Source organism: Scomber japonicus, chromosome 12 (genome assembly GCF_027409825.1).
Source record: "Scomber japonicus isolate fScoJap1 chromosome 12, fScoJap1.pri, whole genome shotgun sequence".
NCBI classification, from domain to species: Eukaryota; Metazoa; Chordata; class Actinopteri; order Scombriformes; family Scombridae; genus Scomber; species Scomber japonicus.
The window spans coordinates 23,008,808-23,028,512 of NC_070589.1; the positions used below are offsets into that span (position 1 = coordinate 23,008,808).

Sequence of the window (19,705 nt, forward strand, 5' to 3'; positions counted from 1 at the left end):
AAGCTTTTAAAATACAAGACATGGTTAAAAATAAAACCAGTGGTGTCCAACCTTGTTGGCTTCTGTCTTACAAAAAGCAGTGTGTTGTCAGGGTCACATTTCAGATGTCTATAAATTGTTAACAGCTCCACCAAGTACTGTTTTTCCCCTCTAAACTTATCACATGGTTTCATTTCATGTTTGTTTTTTTTAATACAAAGAAATTGAAATTAAATTTAAAAAGACAAAACTGCAGAAAAATCTACTTAAATTATCATGCTTATTTCTGGCATAACCAGGCAGGATTTATTACTTTTTAAAGCTATCACATGCCTGGAAAATGTAGGGACACGTTTGTCACCGTATTTTGAGAATGACCCTTGTATTATATATAATTGCAAATGACTGAGTTTTGGACTTAGTGCAGTCATGTATGTTTGTCACAAGATGGCGCCAAAATTCTTTTCATCAGTGAAAGTTTGCCACAGCAGCTACAATTTCAAGTCAACCTAACAAATATGCAGATTACACCTAATATGACATGAGGCGTCACACTTCCACCAGGAGGAATATAATACGTACAATCGAGTACAATCATTTTAGCATGTTAGTAATGCGACAATGATGAAATAAATACCCTTTATGTGGGTCCACCGAGTAGGTTATCCTCAAGTTTGTGTGCAATACATGAGTCTGAAAATCAACTACTGAATGGAGAGAGAGTCTTGTTCATATCTTAAAAACTAAATTCTGAAGTAAATCATCTCTCTAAACAGCTGTGTTTTCTGCATGTTAACACCTACCTCTCTTAACATGCATGACAAGGGGCCTTTGCTGCAGGTAATTCCCCTCTGTGTTTCCTGTTGGTCTCTATGCAAGCTATTTTCAAATGAAGGTAAAAAAAAAAAAGAATCCAAAAGCAGGTTATGTCACAGAACAACTTTTCTCTGTATGGGTAATGAACTGAAGGTGGCAGACATGTATATTTTTTGAGTAATCCACTCTCATAAATCACACTTTTTGTCTAACTTTGATGTGGAATAAAAAAACAAAACAAAGCATTTATTCCATAGTTTAATGAAAAGGGTATTGTTGATGTCTGGAAGGGACTTTGACAAATTGAACCAAAAAGTGTACAGTAAAGTAGTTTAAGAAGTACTGGACTACTGCGCACTTTTTGGTTCAGCAGTGTAAGTGAAATCATTTTCATCCCACATCAAATTCATATGAAAAGGGTGATTTTTTTAATGTTTGGAAGGGACTTTGATATTGGATTACTCAAAAAGTATACAGTAAAAATAGTTAATAATATTTGTGCATGTAGTTTAAGAAGTACTTAATCCACCATTATAAGTTTCGTGAACGACTTTTTGAAGACCGTAAAAGCAAGTAGTCTTACAAGTAGTGTAGTCCAGTCCAGCAGCTTTTAACAAATGTACCGTAACAGCACTGTAAAACGCGCATCAAAATCCTAGTGCGGCTGGCTCGACCCTAACAGAACGACTCGACAACTGCACACTGCAGTGATAAGTGCCTGTATTGAAGTGAGTTGCCATTTTTCTCTCTCTTAGTACACTCTCTGGGTTGATTTTCGGGCTTGCTACAAACTGAAGACAGGAGGAGATTCAGTAAGTGCACCGTTATCTTTTTTGAGTGCCATTGAACTTGAGACTCAGCTTTAATGTTGCCCTAAAACAACTTGACATTCATTTGTCTGTTTGTTTTGCGTGCTTTGGAAGGGTTGACAAGACAGCCAACTTGTTGCTGTTTTTATTTATAACTCTCCAAGGTACAACGAATAATTTTGAATTAAATTAATTAATGTCGTCTAAAAATTTAGGTTGTCAGTTTTATAAAACATGCCCAGATATCGAGCTGATGGGGGGGGGGGGGGGGCAACTGCAGGGATGAAAGATTAAATCTTGCAGAAAAATCAGTCGAGAATCACTAATACAATAACAAATGTTTGTTTGTCTAATTGTAGCCTAATTATGGTTTGCCCCGATTTGCATGAGTGCGTGAGCATGTCGTACAGTGTCTGACTGACTGACTTTATCATTACTAGAGTCAGGTATTTGAGTTCTTGTATGTCCATCTTTTGCAAAAGCTTCTGCCATGTAGGTGTCATTCATCTGCCCTTAAAAATCACTACTGCTGCAGCACTGGCTGTGGAGACAGGTTTTGATGTCATGATTTTGCTCCTTGTAGCTGAGACAAGAAGCATACATTTCATCAATCATCCATTAGAGGATTCAATTGTAACATCTATTTCATGACAAGCATTTCCAGGTGTGCCACTGTAGATAATAGCCTAAAGCAGTCTTCAGGTCTTGAATAGATCTGAAACAGGGGGAGCTTTTTTTTTTTCATTGGGAGGATATATACAGAAAGATTTTCAGCATTGCATCAAGCCTGCAGCCTTGTTTGGTTTATATTTAAAGAAAGGATTGGAAGCAATTTTGCAGAGTGAGTGACATGCTGAAGTAGCCTCATGGCTATCTTTTATCAATACATGAATCCGATTATAGCTGTCACAGACACAATGAAGAGACCTAACTACGAGCCAAACTGTAACAAGATGATAGAGGGTGGGATAGTTTCTTGGAATTGCATCAGAGGCTTCCTGCAACTTAACCCTAGGCCCCACTGCATGTTTAGGTTTCTAACCTTCAGCTCCTGCCAACCGTTAAGAAAGTTACATGGTGTATTTATATTCTAGATTAGGGATATTTTATATTAAGCTGTCCTATACTGTATCTTGCACTTGTGCAACAGTATGTGGACATTTGGCACTACTATTACAACTTATGGGGCCAAATACAGTGCTGTGGAATCAGGCAAAACATTGTGGAAGACAAAGCAACCACATGAGCTATATTAGAGCAACAGCAGAGAGACAGGTGTCTGCAGCATGACTGGTACCTGCCCATTGATCATCATCAGTGAGAATGGAGACTGAACACAGCACTTCAACAAATTTTGTGGTGTGTCTGCCCTGAGCACGATTTTGTTGTGGGTATTTTGTGCCTTGTTAATTGCAAACATCTCCAGTGTTGGGTGTGCTGTTTTCTGTATTCTGTTTTATTCAGCTTTTGATATTTTCTGCTTTACTGTGTTGTTATGCTCATTCAAATGTATGCAAATATATGGTGAGTTTGTATACTAATGTTTCTGCACTCCTGTTCTGCATGTGTTTGCTCTCCCAGGTGTTAGTCTTTGATCCTGTCAGAGTGGAAAGCGTCTAGCAGGGGACTGAGGAGGGAGCAGTGCCAACTTGGAACATGGTGCCTAATACTCACCTTCTGTTCCTGGTTCTACTCAACTCTATGGTGATTTCCTCTCTGGCAGAAAGTAAGTAAACTCATTCACTTGTCAAATCATACTAGGCTTTAACTATTGCAAAAGTAAAGCATTAAATGATTGGTTTGATTATTTTAATCCAATGTTTGTAAGATCACAGCTTTTGGCATATAACTGTGTCTTGTGTAATGTGAGTCTTGTTATTATTAAGAGACAGACACCCTTGCTCTCCTTTTGTCTTGTCCAAATAAGGTAGAAGCTCTGAGTCTTGGGGACAATAGTACATTGTCAAGAAATCTCTTTGGAGGTGCATGAGCAGTGTAAGATGCGTGTATATGTCCTTTTTCTCTTCATAAACCTGTCACACCAGCTAGTGTAGCCACTGAAATTATCCTCACCCAAATTTCTTGCCTCCTCAATCACTTTAATATGAATCTTTCTTTTTGACACAGGGATCTGACACTGTCTTTGCTTCTCAATTCACTCAGAAACAACATCCTCCACTCTTGGCCACAAACATTTTCTCCCTCTATTAGGCCTTTTATGTTTTTCCATTTCCTCAAGCTGAGCTTTGCCACGCCGTCAGTCAGAAACCAATCAATCATTAACATTAATTACAGCTGTATAACTATTTCTTGACACTCTCTCTGTAGTGCCATCTTCTGGGTTCACATTTGATCCATCTTACAGACCTATAACCATATTCAGATCCAACTCGGTGTGTCTTATTTACCACCTGTGTTTTTTTATTGTACATTGTTATATTGGTTCAAGAAAGCACAACTGAATAGATGTCCGAGAATAAGGACAGTCAGCATCATCTCTCTTTCTCAAGCAGGCAGCCACACAGTGAAATGATGTATCTCCCATGACTGAGCTGCAGGTGTGTGCAGCAATGCCTATGTGGGGTTTTCTCAATGTTGCCTTTGTGTGGAGAAAGTTATATCCAAGATAACCAGGTTTTACGAGGAAAAGTGATTGGTTCAGGCACTAACACCACCTTTACCTCTCCCCTTTTCCTTTCTCCCTCTTCCCTTGTCCCTGACTTCTCATTTTTATCAACCTGTCTCCCTCTGCGTCCTTTGCTTCATCCTCCTCAGGCTTGCCAAGTTTTGTCAAATCCCCAGAGGACCAGACAGGAGTTTCAGGCGGAGTGGCATCGTTTGTGTGCCAGGCCACCGGGGAACCCAAACCCCGAATTACCTGGATGAAGAATGGCAAGACAATCAGCAATCGACGCACAGAGGTGAGCACTCGTGCAAGTTTTAGATCTCTGAACACTCACACATGAACACAAATTTACAGATAAATACAGACAGATTCAAACACAACACACAGGACAAAACATGCATGGGCTTTAAATTGCCTCTGTAAGCGTCTCTCATTAGCACAGATGGATCCACACATGCGTTCACACTCACAGCATTCACACAAAGCACACACAATCAATTGCCCTGTTATTGAGCATCACACCACCTGTTTTCTCTCCAAGCGAGACGAGACAGGCTTCCCTTCTCTTTAATCTCCATCCGTCTTGATTTATAGTCTGCTTCATCTCTTTTCACACCCTCATTTTGACTTTAAGTATTTTAAAAATGAGTTAAATAACACTTTGCATATATGAGTATTATTTTGTATCATATTTGATACATCTGGATGTTTTTGCAGTTTGTTTTTCATAGCATAGCGTTTTTTTTAAACAAACAAAAACATATCAATACAATGTTGTTTAAATTTTTAGATGATTGAGTTTGATGATGGTTCGGGCTCCGTACTGCGGATCGAGCTACTGCGCACAGACAGAGACGGAGCCATTTATAAGTGCACAGCCACCAACAGTGCTGGCGAGATCAACACCAGTGCCAAGCTTACAGTGCATGAAGGTAAGATTTTTTTTTTCTCACTCTTTCTTTTCTTTAACCCCTCCTCTGTTTTCTGCTGCTGGTTTTGATGCTTTTAACACAATACATCCATAAGAAAATATGAATGTTTGCTTTAATAATTCATACATAAACATATGCAAGCTCTAAAGATAGTAGAGCAGATATATCTTAATGTAAACTCCACGAGGTAGGAAGGAGGAAAAAAAATAATGTAAGGAATGCATTTTTAAATAAGATAGCATACAGGTTAGCAATTCAGCAAATGTATGAAAATTATTATTATTAGTCATATTTAAACTATCATTAGGGCCTGAGCACCGAGTGGTGCGAAGGCCCTATTGAAACCGCATTTTTTAAGGATCGGACTTGTTTTTGAATTCTTTACCATGCGTGAAAACGGATGAAAGTTTGCACAGATCCAACAGGAAATCAGCCATTTTAGGTCATATCGGTGAAACGCTGTTTTGGGCGTTTCCAGCCTGCATACTTTAACAAACTCCTCCTTTACATTTGACTTCAGCTACTTCAAATTTAGTCAGTATCATCTACAGACCTTGGAGATGAATATATATTTTTAATATATTTTTTGTGGCTTTTTGCCTTTATTATACAGGTTAGTAGAGAGAGACAGGAAATGGGAGGCAGAGAGGGGGGCAATGACATGCAGGATAGGACTACTCGGTGCGGGATTTGAACCGGGGTCATCTGCAGCGAGGACTGTAGCCTCTACACATGGAGTGGGTGCTCTTCCCACTGAGCTAAACACCACCGCACCGGGTGCTGATTTTTGATGATTCGCCATGAAAATTAAAATGGTCATAACTCAGACTTCCTGTGCTTGATAAGAGTCCCGCTCTGAACAGATCCATATGTCAACTGGATCTGAGTAATAGCGCTACTACTAGCAACAGGAAGCTACATGTTTTACACTTTTGCGCCCTGTGGGTAGCACGTTGATCAGATCCATCTCAAATTTATATATCAAAGCCTCAAGACCGTAAAGATTGTATATTATAAAGTTGGTGACTCTGTCAAAAGGTGTTATATTTAGTGGTGTCATATTTAGTGACAATGGTAGATACACCTGACAAAATCATCATATTTACAGATGTTGCCGTGACGACGCCAGGGTCATATTTAGTGACAGTTGTAGATACACCTGAAATTGAAGCGCCTAAGACATAAGAGCTTGGTGATGCTACGTTCTGCAGCTCATGACCCATAAACAAATACCGTTGCTATGGCGGCACATTCTACGCCATGACTTACAATGATGTTTATGAGGTGCAAGGGATGCCTCTACAGTCACGAAACTTAGCACACAAGTCTGGAGTGGTGCCAGGTAACATCCTATATAGGTCACTTGCATGGGCGTGGCTAAATGGCTCAACAGCACCCCCTTGAAAATTCAAAATTGAAGCCCCGCCTTCCAAATTGACGTAGAGAATTTAAATCGACAAAGCACATGTATCATGTCCCGACGCACCATAAGGAGCCGTACCCTAACTCCAACAGGAAGTCTGCCATCTTGGAAAAACTCCTTAATTAATTAATTAATTAATTAATCCAAGTTCAGTCAGTGTCATCTTAAGACCTTTGTGATGAGAAGTTATTAAAATCTAAGGTCTGCATCAAATACTGACTCTGATGATTCGCCATGAAGCAGGAAGCAACTGTAACTTGTTCCAATCTGCACTAAATGTCTCATGGTTGACAAGAGTCCTTTCCTGAACACATCTACATGTATGCTGCGATATTGTCTTTTAGTCATAGCGCCACTGACTGGACACAAGAAGTCAGCCTTACATGACAAACATCATCATATTTACATGAAATTCACATGGTGTGTTCTTCATCATACACTACAACATGACTTATGATTAGTGGCTGTGTGGGTTAGTTTGTGGCCAGCTCCACATAGTGAACACAGGAAGTGATATTTCACAACTCCATGCAGTGTCAAATAAAAGCCTGCGTATGAAGACGTCTATGTGCCCTCCGACTGCGCCACAGCCAGGACATGCATGGGGGCGAGGGTCCGATCAATGCTGCTACTTAAAAATAAGTAATTGCTTATTTTGAAACCTTATAATGAACAATGACTGATAAACATTAACAAGTCAGTGATTGCCTGTATAATTATATTGAACGTGAATTTCTTAGCACGTCATTTGGCAATTCGTTCTTTATGACAAACCTAACTTAGCAAATTAGCGATGATCCGCTTTACTCTGCGGTGTGCAGGACATGATTGTGTTACCACTGTAATGCTTTAATAGTTGCAGCTCTAACTTTTACATCTATTTATTTTGTTTGTGTGAGTTGTGATTACTGTTTGGCGTGTAGCACCTGACTTGTATTTTCTCTATTTCATTCACTTCTCTGTCTTTGCCATCTCAGCTGCTTTAACACTCAGTGCCTCACACAGCAACTGAGAGCCTATTCTGTCAAAATCGTTTTGTTCCTATTCCCTGCTCTGTGTCTGTAGCTAAATAGGAAAAAAATGCCTTTGCAAATTTTCAGAGAACCAGATCCCCCATGGCTTCCCCATCATAGACATGGGTCCCCAGCTGAAGGTGGTTGAACGGACCAGAACTGCCACCATGCTGTGTGCTGCCAGTGGAAATCCAGACCCAGAGATCTCCTGGTTCAAGGACATGCTTCCCGTGGACATCAGCAGCAGCAACGGGCGCATTAAACAGCTTCGCTCAGGTACAATTTGATTTGATCTGATTTCATGTCTTCAAGAATCTACTAATAATGGAAATGTATTATTTGTTCAATCTTTGATGTATGGGTTTGTAACCTTCCAAGGTACAAACATTGAATTTTTCATCATATTAAATAATCCTTAATCCCCTGTTAAACATGCAGCCCAGCCACAATGAGGCCAGAAAATGATGCATTAGCTATGATTCAATCTTGCAAAAATCAAAAATCAATGAGGTGCACTTTGTTCACACTACCAGTCCACTTGATAAATAAGCAGTGCTGGCCTGACCTGGCTCAGATTTAAAGGTGTAATTTGGTTGTCACTTATGAAGTGTCAAATTACCGCCACTGAAATATGCATTCTAGGAATTGCATTTTCACGTTACTATGTTTATTAATATTATCAAGTGGTTTATATACATGAACATGTTTTTATGTTCATGTTTTGTATGTCTTGTTTTGTATGTCTTGTTTGTAAAGCACTTTGAACTGCATTTTTGTGTGAAAGCTGCTACACATATAAAGTTATTATCTTTTAAATGAGCTTTTTCAAGACTCCTTAAAAATAAACCATGTTTATAATCTAACCCACAGACAAACAAATAGAAACAAACATTTTTCAGCTGCCGGATCTCCTCTTTGCTTTTCAGTAGGAACGAGGAGTTGCATTTAAAACTAAGAGCCATTGTTGTCACAAGATGATCTATTTCCCTCCTCTTTGTAGCCTCAATGTAAATTGAGATGGTTGCACTTGCATACAGCATGTGCAGAAATGCACCCCGTATGGGAACTGGATGCCTAGTAAAGATTGTTAAGGTGGAAGCTTCAACTCCTTCTCATTGAAATCATCTGCTTTCCCTCGAGTGAAAGAATGGTTTCTGTTGAACAGTGGACGTCTGGGGCAAGCTAAATACATTTGGAGCTTGTTGGAACTATCAGCTGTCTGTCTCACTGTCTGTTCATCTATAGCTCCTAATACAGCCCATATTTAAGTAGACTTTTATTTACTTTGTATTTAGGAGTTAAGGTTGCCTTATGGCAGCTTCTGTGCCCCAAGAAAACTGTGACATGACCTTGTAGAAGATCCACCAGTGTTGAAGTAGTTGGAAGTAATTGAAGGGGTTTAGTGTTACAGCACTGACAAGTGCCATAGCAGTAACCTTCTACACTCCTGTGGTACTCACACTGTTTTCTCCCATGGGAAAATGGACAGATTGACAGATTGGTGACACCGGCATTAGTATACAGGTACATGTCAGTGCTGAATCAGACAACGATGAGATGAGTGTGTAGAGCAAACACCTTGGAGGAATGTGACGAAATCTTGAGGAATCTCTGCACTTGATGGACTAAAAAGAAATCTGTTTCTGTCTTGTTGCTGTGGTTTCTTGCCAAGTTACATCTCTTATTCCACAACTTTCAAGACAGCTAAATTTGTTAATCTCTACACAGGAGCCCTACTAATTGAGAACAGCGAGGAATCAGACCAGGGGAAATATGAATGTGTTGCCATGAACAGTGCTGGGACCCGTTACTCCGCCCCTGCCAATCTCTACGTACGAGGTAAAGTCAAAAGTCTCTCTCAGTTCTTGAATTAATCATGTCTGTCGTCTCAAGCATTTGTAAACCACAGATGACCATGTAACCCATTTGAACATGTCTCTTTCATTCCAAATGTTCAATGACCATCTGTTCATTTGACCATCTTTATATATACAGTATATATGTGTGTATATATAATTTATTATGCAATGTTGTTACTTCTCCACTTGAGATCAAATTTGACTGTATGTGGCCCTGAACTAAAATGAGTTTGACTCATCCTGGCTCATGTCTTCCTCTCCACTTTGTATCTCTTCATTCCCATGGCTCACCTCCATCAAATCACTTCATCCTCCTCACAGATCAGCATAAAGGTTGGTCATTTTCACTTTTAATTCCCCTTCCTCTCACCCTGGTGCAGATTTAGGTGCAATCGACTCACTTTCCCTTTCAGCCCTCCTGATGAGGACACTGATTTCCCTTCCCTGAAAAAAAAAAAAAATAATAATGTTTGTAATGTACCATGTTTCTAATGTTTAGTTTTGTCTCCTTGTTCGCATGAATCCCTGAATAGTTCTTGCATGCCTTCCAGTGCCACTCGCTCTGTTTCGTTTAGCCATGTCAAAGCATGCAAGGGGCCCCTGTGCAGTTTGCTCAAGTCATTATTATATGTCTGTGTTGTTATGTAGCTATTTATTCCTGCCAGCCGCACCCATATTGTCACTGTCAACCACATCCAGCAGAAACTATAGCTGCTTTCACCCTCAGACTTTCCATCCGCCTCTGGAGGCCCATCAGAGGTGTGTGATGGATTACTTTGGTATTCAGGTGGCAACCGGATTTGTCAGGTATTTAGGTAGCAACACCCCTGCCCCCCCACTGAGGGACATGGATATCAGAACTGACAAAGCTGTTCTTAAGGGATTATGTCTGTTTTACCGCCATGGGCACCCAGGAGACTGAAGGATGTGATAGGCACATGTTAGCCTAATGAGAAGACAGATATCCCTCCTTATACATGTGATATTACAGCAGGAGGCTCTGCAGAGTAAAAAAAACAAAACAGAACGTTGCATGACTTTTTGAAAAATGTAAAACTCACTTTTACTTGACATAACTACATAATAGAAATATATGTAAATAATGGGTTGTATGACTTTTGGCCCTTCATCCAAACATTTTCAATCTGAGCATCAGTCATCTTTAAAGTTAATGTATGATGACATTGACATTGTCCAAGACAGAACTAATGTTTTGGAAATAATTTCTTTACTATCATCTGTAAAAATATTGATTGACTGAACAGGTTCTGCTATCCTTGGGCACTTTGTCAAGGCAGTTAAATATATAGATATCCAGCGAGAAGGCAGACAGAGTGGAGACAGGGCTTATTTTGTGGTTTTGATAGAGTCCCAGAGCCCGTCTCTCCAAGCCGCTCTCAACAGGAGAGAGGTTTTGAGGGAATCGATAACAATTACCTGCCCTCTATAGTCATTTTGTTCCACAGCACCTCTCCAAACTTAACCGCACGCTATGAATTATTCACAACATTAAGTGTTCAATATACACAGGCCCCATTGACTGACTGCTCTTAGCACTGTTTAGTCTACAGAATCATGAGCATATGTTTATATTCTAAGTTTGTCATGTACTAAGCTTGTGATCCTTTCCCATATCTTTCCTCAGCTTCTGTGCATGCTTTGCTTGAGAATGTCGTCCCCATCCTTTTCCCAGGCTGCTAACACTACTATCCAGTTTGTGCATGTAAAAATCAGTCCTATTCTCGTGAACATGAGAGGAGATGTTATGGTTTATGTAAATCTTTGTAAACTTTTTAAAACCTTTTAGTAAAGATGTTTTTTGTACTTTGTTATAGGAAGGGTTAGAATCAGATTTCTTAATAGTTGGTAATTTATAAGATTATCAGTTTTTAAAATGCACTGTACCTTATAGAGCATAAAAATGAAAAGCGGTCTTTCCAAATTTAGAGTTGACTTTGGGTAGGGGAGACCGGGGTTAGTTGTAACATTAACGTTTGACTTTGACCTTTCTGTCTGTAATTTTGGAGCTCTTTCAAAATAATGCATTCAAAATTTTATGCAAACTAGTGATATGTCTGCTATTAAATGGCGTAGCTGTAATCTCAGCAACACAAACAGAAAATGCATGGTTTAGGCTCAAACACAAGGAGTGAAATAATGTTACAATTAACCCCATAGTCTGGGTTAGTTGTAACCTACTGTGGGGTGAAATGTAACATTATGAAATAAGCTGTGTCAGTGTGAGTGTTTGTCTTTGTGTGTATTACACTTTAATTTAAACATAATAAAACAAAATGTGCACCAGTTTCAACAATTGAATATGAGTGTGTTTCTGTGTGAGTGTGTTTGTGTATGCCAATTATGTTCAATATTTTCCCATATATTATATTTTACTTTGCCACCAATGTACATTTCTAACTTTCCCCTGGCTGATCCTTTACCAATTCTATCTACTAACCTCATGTGGACACAGTCCATAATATGCATCAGCAGCCCTCATCAGATATTTTGTCAATTCCTTCTCTTATTCATCAGTGAATAACTTGTTTACACTATAGTAGCCTACACATGGAAGCACTGTCACATGACATATTGTTTTGCCAATGATTGGATGGACTTTCACTGTTCTTTTTTATCATTTGATGCTCTCTTCTAAATGTTGAGTGGCACCCCCATCATTCTTTGCTTGGAGTTGGCTGTAACATTTTTTCACATGTTGTTACAACTAACTGAGACTCTTGTAACCATGAACTAGCTTTATTTACAGCTAACAACTATAACATTAGCACTAACAGCTTGCATGACACAGATAAATAATTAACATGATTTTAAGTTAAGTAAAAAACAATACTTTCTTACTTACTAAATTCTATTTTTATTTCTAAAAGTGACTGCGTCTACCGCAGGGTGCAACTTGCTCGCATATTGAACAAGGACTAAATTGTGCATAGTGAATCAAGTGATTTGTAATTTGTTCCTGAGTAGATAAATGTTAGCCAATCATGTGATGTTGGTAATAATACAGTTTTCTAATTGTTCTGTTAGCGCGAAGAGTCCCACCCAGATTCTCCATTCCACCCACCAACCAAGAGGTGATACTAGGCGGCAGCGTCAACCTGACATGTGTGGCGGTGGGCTCGCCCATGCCTTACGTCAAGTGGATGAATGGCGGGGTGGACCTGACCAAGGAAGAAGAGATGCCAATTGGACGCAACGTGCTGGAGGTCACCAACATCCAGGAGTCAGCCAACTACACCTGCGTGGCCATATCCCCTCTGGGCATGATCGAAGCCACAGCCCAGGTCACTGTCAAAGGTGAGAGCTTATGAGGTTTATGCTGATTGATACGCTGGACTAATTTGAGTCATCCACAGATTCAGATAAGAAACTTTCAAATGGCCTCCAAAACTTCTTGTGCAAACTTGCTGCCCCTGTGCAGTTTTCTTTTTGGATGTTTGTACGTTTTTTTTTTTTACAATGATGTCAATCTCAGGGCTTGTATGTGTGTGTGTTTACATTTTTGGTGAGTCCTGAGTTTCTGCTTTTAGTACAACCAAACCCTGAACAAGATTTTTTTAGGGACCAAAATGTTACAGTTAACTCTCATTAACTGAACACAGCATGAAATAGTGGCTATAAACCTGTACTCTGTATATCTAGGGTTAAGCCATGATGATGTTACATAATCAATATGTCGCCATAGCAGTGACTTAAAGTGTACATTGCTTTATTGTCTATTTCACTCTATATTACTAGGATTTACAAAATGATCATTATGCTGTATTGAAGAAGACTAGTGTTTACTGGGATAATAAATCAAGTGAGAAGTGATGTCATTTTCTCACATCACTATCATACAATGGGACTTATTTTTCAATCACTGAAGTCACCCACTGCTGGCCTTTAGGAAGAATGCAGTTTAGTGCACTTAAGCATTAGCTTCTCTTTTCACACAGGGAGGAACCTGGGGTAGCCTAAAGCAGGAGAGAGAAAAGAATGGAAGATGTATCTCCCATGACTGAGCTGCAGGTGTGTGCAGCAATGCCTGCGTGGGGTTTTCTCAATGTTGCCTTTGTGTGGAGAACGTTATATCTGAGATAACCAGAAAAAGTGATTGCTTCAGGCACTAACACCACCTTTACCTCTCCCCTTTTCCTTTCTCCCTCTTCCCCTGTCCCTGACTTCTCATTTTTATCAATCTGTCTCCCTCTGCGTCCTTTGCTTCATCCTCTTCAGGCTTGCCAAGTTTTGTCAAATCCCCAGAGGACCAGACAGGATTCTCAGGCGGAGTTGCGTCGTTTGTGTGCCAGGCCGCCGGGGAGCCCAAACCCCGAATTACCTGGATGAAGAATGGCGAGAAAGTCAGCTCTCAACACTTTGAGGTGAGCACTCATGCGTGAGTTTGAACACTCACACATGAACACAAATTTACAGATGAATACAGACAGATTCAAACACAACACACGTGATAAAACACAACACACATGGGCTTTAAATTGCCTCTGTAAGCGTCTCTCATTAGCACAGATGGATCCACACGTGTGCACACTCACAGCATTCATGCAAAGCACACACAATCAATTGCCCTGTTATTGAGCATCACACCAACTTTTTTTTCTCCAAGCGAGTCCAGACAGGCTTCCCTTCTCTTTAATCTCCATCCATCTTGATTTATATAGTCTGCTTCATCTCTTTTCACACCCTCATCCTTCCCCTTCTGTTGCTCAGCTCCACCATGTTTAAAGCAAACTATGTTATGATCACGTGCACTCAGCTACACTGTGATCCTCTCATTTCAGCTCCCCCTAAACCTACATCTCCTTCCTTTTACCCTGTAAAGCCTGAAATAATTGCCAGAAAATTCTAACTCTTTGAAACTGGAGTGTTTATTGGACCTTTTGACTTTAAGTATTTTAAAAATGAGTTAAATAACACTTTGCATATATGAGTATTATTTTGTATCATATTCGTTACACCATTTTACATTTTCAGGAGCATTCAGTCTTCTTACTTTTGGTAAAAAATGGTGCAAAAGTCATTTCAAATTACATAAATCTAACATGAATACAAAATGTACATTTTAACAAACCTGATGCTGCTTTCAAGTCCATTTTTTAAGATATTTTTGAATTGCTCATCTTGCCAACCCTTATTTGTCACTGACCCATAAATACAGGAAGTAGTTGGGTGCCGCTTCCCCCTATTCCTTAATATGGTTTGGATATAACTTCATACAGTTATGACTTCTAAACATAATGGATGATGTTTCTTTCTGCTTAGGAGGAAATTTGGGGTACATTATATAATTTTTGTTTACACTGACTAACAACAAACAGACTCAGTATCTACTTCTCAAAAAAGTCTGACTGTATTAGGACATGAAATAGCCTTTGTAACTATAAAACTAGCAAATTTGCTTTGCTCTGGCTCTCCTAGGTGATTGAGTTTGATGATGGTTCGGGCTCTGTACTGCGGATCGAGCCACTGCGCACAGACAGAGACGGAGCCATTTATGAGTGCACAGCCACCAACAGTGCTGGCGAGATCAGCACCAGTGCCAAGCTTACAGTGCTTGAAGGTAAGATTTCTTTTTGCTCACTCTCTCTTTTCTTTAACCCCTCCTCTGTTTTCTGCTGCTGGTTTTGATGCTTTTATTCCAATATATCCATAAGCAAATATGAATGTTTGCTTTAATAATTCATACATAAACATATGCAAGCTCTAAAGATTCTTGGTATTGGCAGTGTCATAGTAGAGCAGATATATCTTAATCTAAACTCCACAAGGTGAACAAAAATAATGTAAGGAATGCATTTATAAATAAGATAGCATACAGGTTAGCAATTCAGCAAATGTATTAATATTATTATTATTAGTCATATTTCAACAAACATTAGGGCCTGAGCACCGAGTGGTGCGAGGGCCCTATTGAAACCACATATTTTAAGGATCTGACTCGTTTTTGAATTCTTTACCATGCGTGAAAACAGATGAAAGTTTGCACAGATCCAACAGGAAATCAGCCATTTTGGTCATATCGGTGAAACGCTATTTTGGGCGTTTCCAGCCTCAAGACCTTAAAGATTGTATATTATAAAGTTGGTGACTCTGTCAAAAGGTGTTATATTTAGTGGTATCATATTTAGTGACAGTGGTAGATACACCTGACAAAATCATCATATTTACAGGTGTTGCCATGACGACGCCAGGGTCATATTTAGTGACAGTTGTAGATACACCTGACATTGAAGCGCCTAAGACATAAGAGCTTGGTGATGCTACGTTCTGCAGCTCATGACCCATAAACAAATACCGTTGCTATGGCGACACATTCTACGCCATGACTTACAATAATGTTTTTGAGGGGCAAGGGATGCCTCTACAGTCACGAAACTTAGCACATAAGTCTGGAGTGGTGCCAGGTTGCATGGGCGTGGCTAAATGGCTCAACAGCGCCCCCTTGAAAATTCAAAATTGAAGCCCCGCCTTCCAAATTTACGTAGAGAATTTAAATCGACAAAGCACATGTATCATGTCCAGACGCACAATAAGGAGCCATAACCTAACTCCAACAGGAAGTCTGCCATCTTGGAAAAACTCTTTAATTAATTAATTAATTAATCCAAGTTCAGTCAGTGTCATCTTAAGACCTTTGTGATGTGAAGTTATTAAAATCTAAGGTCTGCATCAAATACTGACTCTGATGATTCGCCATGAAGCAGGAAGCAACTGTAACTTTAACAGACATGTTCCAATCTGCACCAAATGTCTCATGGTTGACAAGAGTACCTTCCTGAACACATCTATGCTGCGATATTGTCTTTTAGTCATAGTGCCACCGACTGGACACAAGAAGTAAGCCTTACATGACAAACATCATCATATTTACATGAAATTCACATGGTGTGTTCTTCATCATACACTACAACATGACTTATGATTAGTGGCTGTGTGGGTTAGTTTGTGGCCAGCTCCACATAGTGAACACAGGAAGTGATATTTCACAACTCCATGCAATGTCAAATAAAAGCCTGCGTATGAAGACGCTTGAGGGTTTTTTTTCCTGTTAAAGTGGAGTTTGTACCCTTAGATAACTTTTGTCATAATTTGGCACTATATAATTATAAATATAAATTGGAATCCAGTTGTGTTGTAAGAAATATTTGCTATAATGCTGTATTTACTTCTCTTCCTCTCTCAATGAGTCACTTAGCTGTGTCTGAGTCATCTACCACATCAAATCAATGCCATAATCAATTAAAAAAATAAGTAATTGCTTATTTTGAAGCCTTATAATGAACAATGACTGATAAACATTAACAAGTCAGTGATTGCCTGTATAATCATATTGAAAGTGAATTTCTTAGCACGTCATTTGGCAATTCGTTCTTTATGACAAACCTAACTTAGAAAGTTAGTGATGATCCGCTTTACTCTGCGGTGTGCAGGACATGATTGTGTTACCACTGTAATGCTTTAATAGTTGCAGCTCTAACTTTTACTATCTATTTATTTTGTTTGTGTGAGTTGTGATTACTGTTTGGCTTGTAGCACCTGACTTGTATTTTCTCTATTTCATTCACTTCTCTGTCTTTGCCATCTTAGCTGCTTTAACACTCAATGCCTCTCACAGCAACTGAGAGCCTATTCTGTCAAAATCTTTTTGTTCCTATTCCCTGCTCTGTGTCTGTAGCTAAATAGGAAAAAAATGCCTTTGCAAATTTTCAGAGAACCAGATCCCCCATGGCTTCCCCGTCATAGACATGGGTCCCCAGCTGAAGGTGGTTGAACGGACCAGAACTGCCACCATGCTGTGTGCTGCCAGTGGAAATCCAGACCCAGAGATCTCCTGGTTCAAGGACATGCTTCCCGTGGACATCAGCAGCAGCAACGGGCGCATTAAACAGCTTCGCTCAGGTACAATTTGATTTGATCTGATTTCATGTCTTCAAGAATCTACTAATAATGGAAATGTATTATTTGTTCAATCATTGATGTATGGGTTTGTAACCTTCCAAGGTACAGAAATTGAATTTTTCATCATATTAAATAATCCTTAATCCCCTGTTAAACATGCAGCTCACCAACAATGAGGCCAGACAATGATGGATTAGCTATGATTCAATCTTGCAAAAATAAAAAATCAATGAGGTGCACTTTGTTCACAGTACCAGTCCACTTGATAAATAAGCAGTGCTGGCCTGACCTGGCTCAGATGTAAAGGTGTAATTTGGTTGTCACTTATGAAGTGTCAAATTACCGCCACTGAAATATGCATTCTAGGAAATGCATTTTTCACGTTACTTTATGTTTATTAATATTATCAAGTGGTTTCATTTTCCATCTTATATACATGAACATGTTTTTATGTTCATGTTTTGTATGTCTTGTTTGTAAAGCACTTTGAACTGCATTTTTGTGTGAAAGCTGCTACACATATGAAGTTATTATCTTTTAAATGAGACTCCTTAAAAATAAACCATGTTTATAATCTAGATAATCAGACAAACAAATAGAAACAAACATTTTTCAGCTGCAGGATCTCCTCTTTGCTTTTCAGTAGGAACGAGGAGTTGCATTTAAAACTAAGAGCCATTGTTGTCACAAGATGATCTATTTGCCTCCTCTTTGCAGCCTCAATGTAAATTGAGATGGTTGCACTTGCATACAGCATGTGCAGAAATGCACCCCGTATGGGAACTGGATGCCTAGTAAAGATTGTAGACTTTGTATTTAGGAGTTAAGGTTGCCTTATGGCAGCTTCTGTGCCCCAAGAAAACTGTGACATGACCTTGTAGAAGATCCACCAGTGTTGAAGTAGTTGGAAGTAAGTAGTTAGTGTTGCAGCACTGACAACTGCCATAGCAGTAACCTTCTATACTCCTGTGGTACTCACACTGTTTTCTCCCATGGGAAAATGGGCAGATTGACAGATTGGTGACACCGGCATTAGTATACAGGTACATGTCAGTGCTGAATCAGACAACGATGAGACGAGTGTGTAGAGCAAAGACTTTGGAGGGATGTGACGAAATCTTGAGGAACACCTCTGCACTTGATGGACTAAAAAGAAATCTGTTTCTGTCTTGTTGCTGTAGTTTCTTGCCAAGTTATATCTCTTATTCCACAACTTTCAAGACAGCTAAATTTGTTAATCTCTACACAGGAGCCCTACAAATTGAGAACAGCGAGGAATCAGACCAGGGGAAATATGAATGTGTTGCCATGAACAGTGCTGGGACCTGTTACTCCGCCCCTGCCAATCTCTACGTACGAGGTAAAGTCAAAAGTCTCTCTCAGTTCTTGAATTAATCATGTCTGTCGTCTCAAGCATTTGTAAACCACAGATGACCATGTAACCCATTTGAACATGTCTCTTTCATTCCAAATGTTGTTCAATGACCATCTGTTCATTTGACCATCTTTATATATACAGTATATATGTGTGTATATATAATTTATTATGCAATGTTGTTACTTTTCCACTTGAGATCAAATTGGACTGTATGTGGCCCTGAACTAAAATGAGTTTGACACCCCTGTCCTAGAGTCTTATTGTCACTGTTAGCAACAAGCGTAGACCCCAGGAACTTACTGCTCCCAGCCAAGAAGTAGTCCAACACATAACCCCTATTAAAAACCACAAGTTGCTGTTTTTTCTTAATTTTATGTTAGCCAATCATGTGATGTTGGTAATAATACAGTTTTCTAATTGTTCTGTTAGTGCAAAGAGTTCCACCCAGATTCTCCATTCCACCCACTAACCAAGAGGTGATACTAGGCGGCAGCGTCAGCCTGACATGTGTGGCGGTGGGCTCGCCCATGCCTCATGTCAAGTGGATGAATGGCGGGGTGGACCTGACCAAGGAAGACGAGATGCCAGTGGGACGCAACGTGCTGGAGGTCACCAACATCCAGGAGTCAGCCAACTACACCTGCGTGGCCATATCCTCTCTGGGCATGATCGAAGCCACAGCCCAGGTCACTGTCAAAGGTGAGAGCTTATGAGGTTTATGCTGATTGATACGCTGGACTAATTTGAGTCATCCACAGATTCAGATAAGAAACTTTCAAATGGCCTCCAAAACTTCTTGTGCAAACTTGCTGCCCCTGTGCAGTTTTCTTTTTGGATGTTTGTATGTTTTAGTGTTTAGTGCACTTAAGCATTAGCTTCTCTTTTCACACAGGGAGCTACCTACTTGGTACCACTTCACACAGGTAAATGTGAGACCTAATTGAACAAACCTG

At 39.6% G+C, this 19,705-nt stretch overlaps 1 protein-coding gene across 1 annotated transcript; it reads left to right on the forward strand.

The window, feature by feature from the left end:
- Window positions 1–3,260: 3,260 nt before the first annotated feature.
- Window positions 3,261–19,465, forward strand: LOC128369677 (receptor-type tyrosine-protein phosphatase F-like). The gene is made up of 11 exons (XM_053330756.1): window positions 3,261–3,330; window positions 4,380–4,525; window positions 5,021–5,162; window positions 7,686–7,874; window positions 9,327–9,437; window positions 12,503–12,772; window positions 13,694–13,839; window positions 14,894–15,035; window positions 17,186–17,374; window positions 18,624–18,734; window positions 19,182–19,465. The coding sequence occupies exons 1-11, from the start codon at window positions 3,261–3,263 to the stop codon at window positions 19,463–19,465; spliced, it is 1,800 nt and encodes a 599-aa protein (XP_053186731.1).
- The last annotated feature ends 240 nt before the right edge of the window (window positions 19,466–19,705 follow it).

Excerpts from the sequence above, each read along its gene's own strand:
- LOC128369677 (XM_053330756.1), top strand. The coding sequence starts at position 3,261 with ATGGTGCCTAATACTCACCTTCTGTTCCTGGTTCTACTCAACTCTATG. Across the intron at positions 5,163-7,685 it reads CAAGCTTACAGTGCATGAAG|AGAACCAGATCCCCCATGGC; the intron begins GTAAGATTTTTT and ends GCAAATTTTCAG. Across the intron at positions 17,375-18,623 it reads CATTAAACAGCTTCGCTCAG|GAGCCCTACAAATTGAGAAC; the intron begins GTACAATTTGAT and ends ATCTCTACACAG.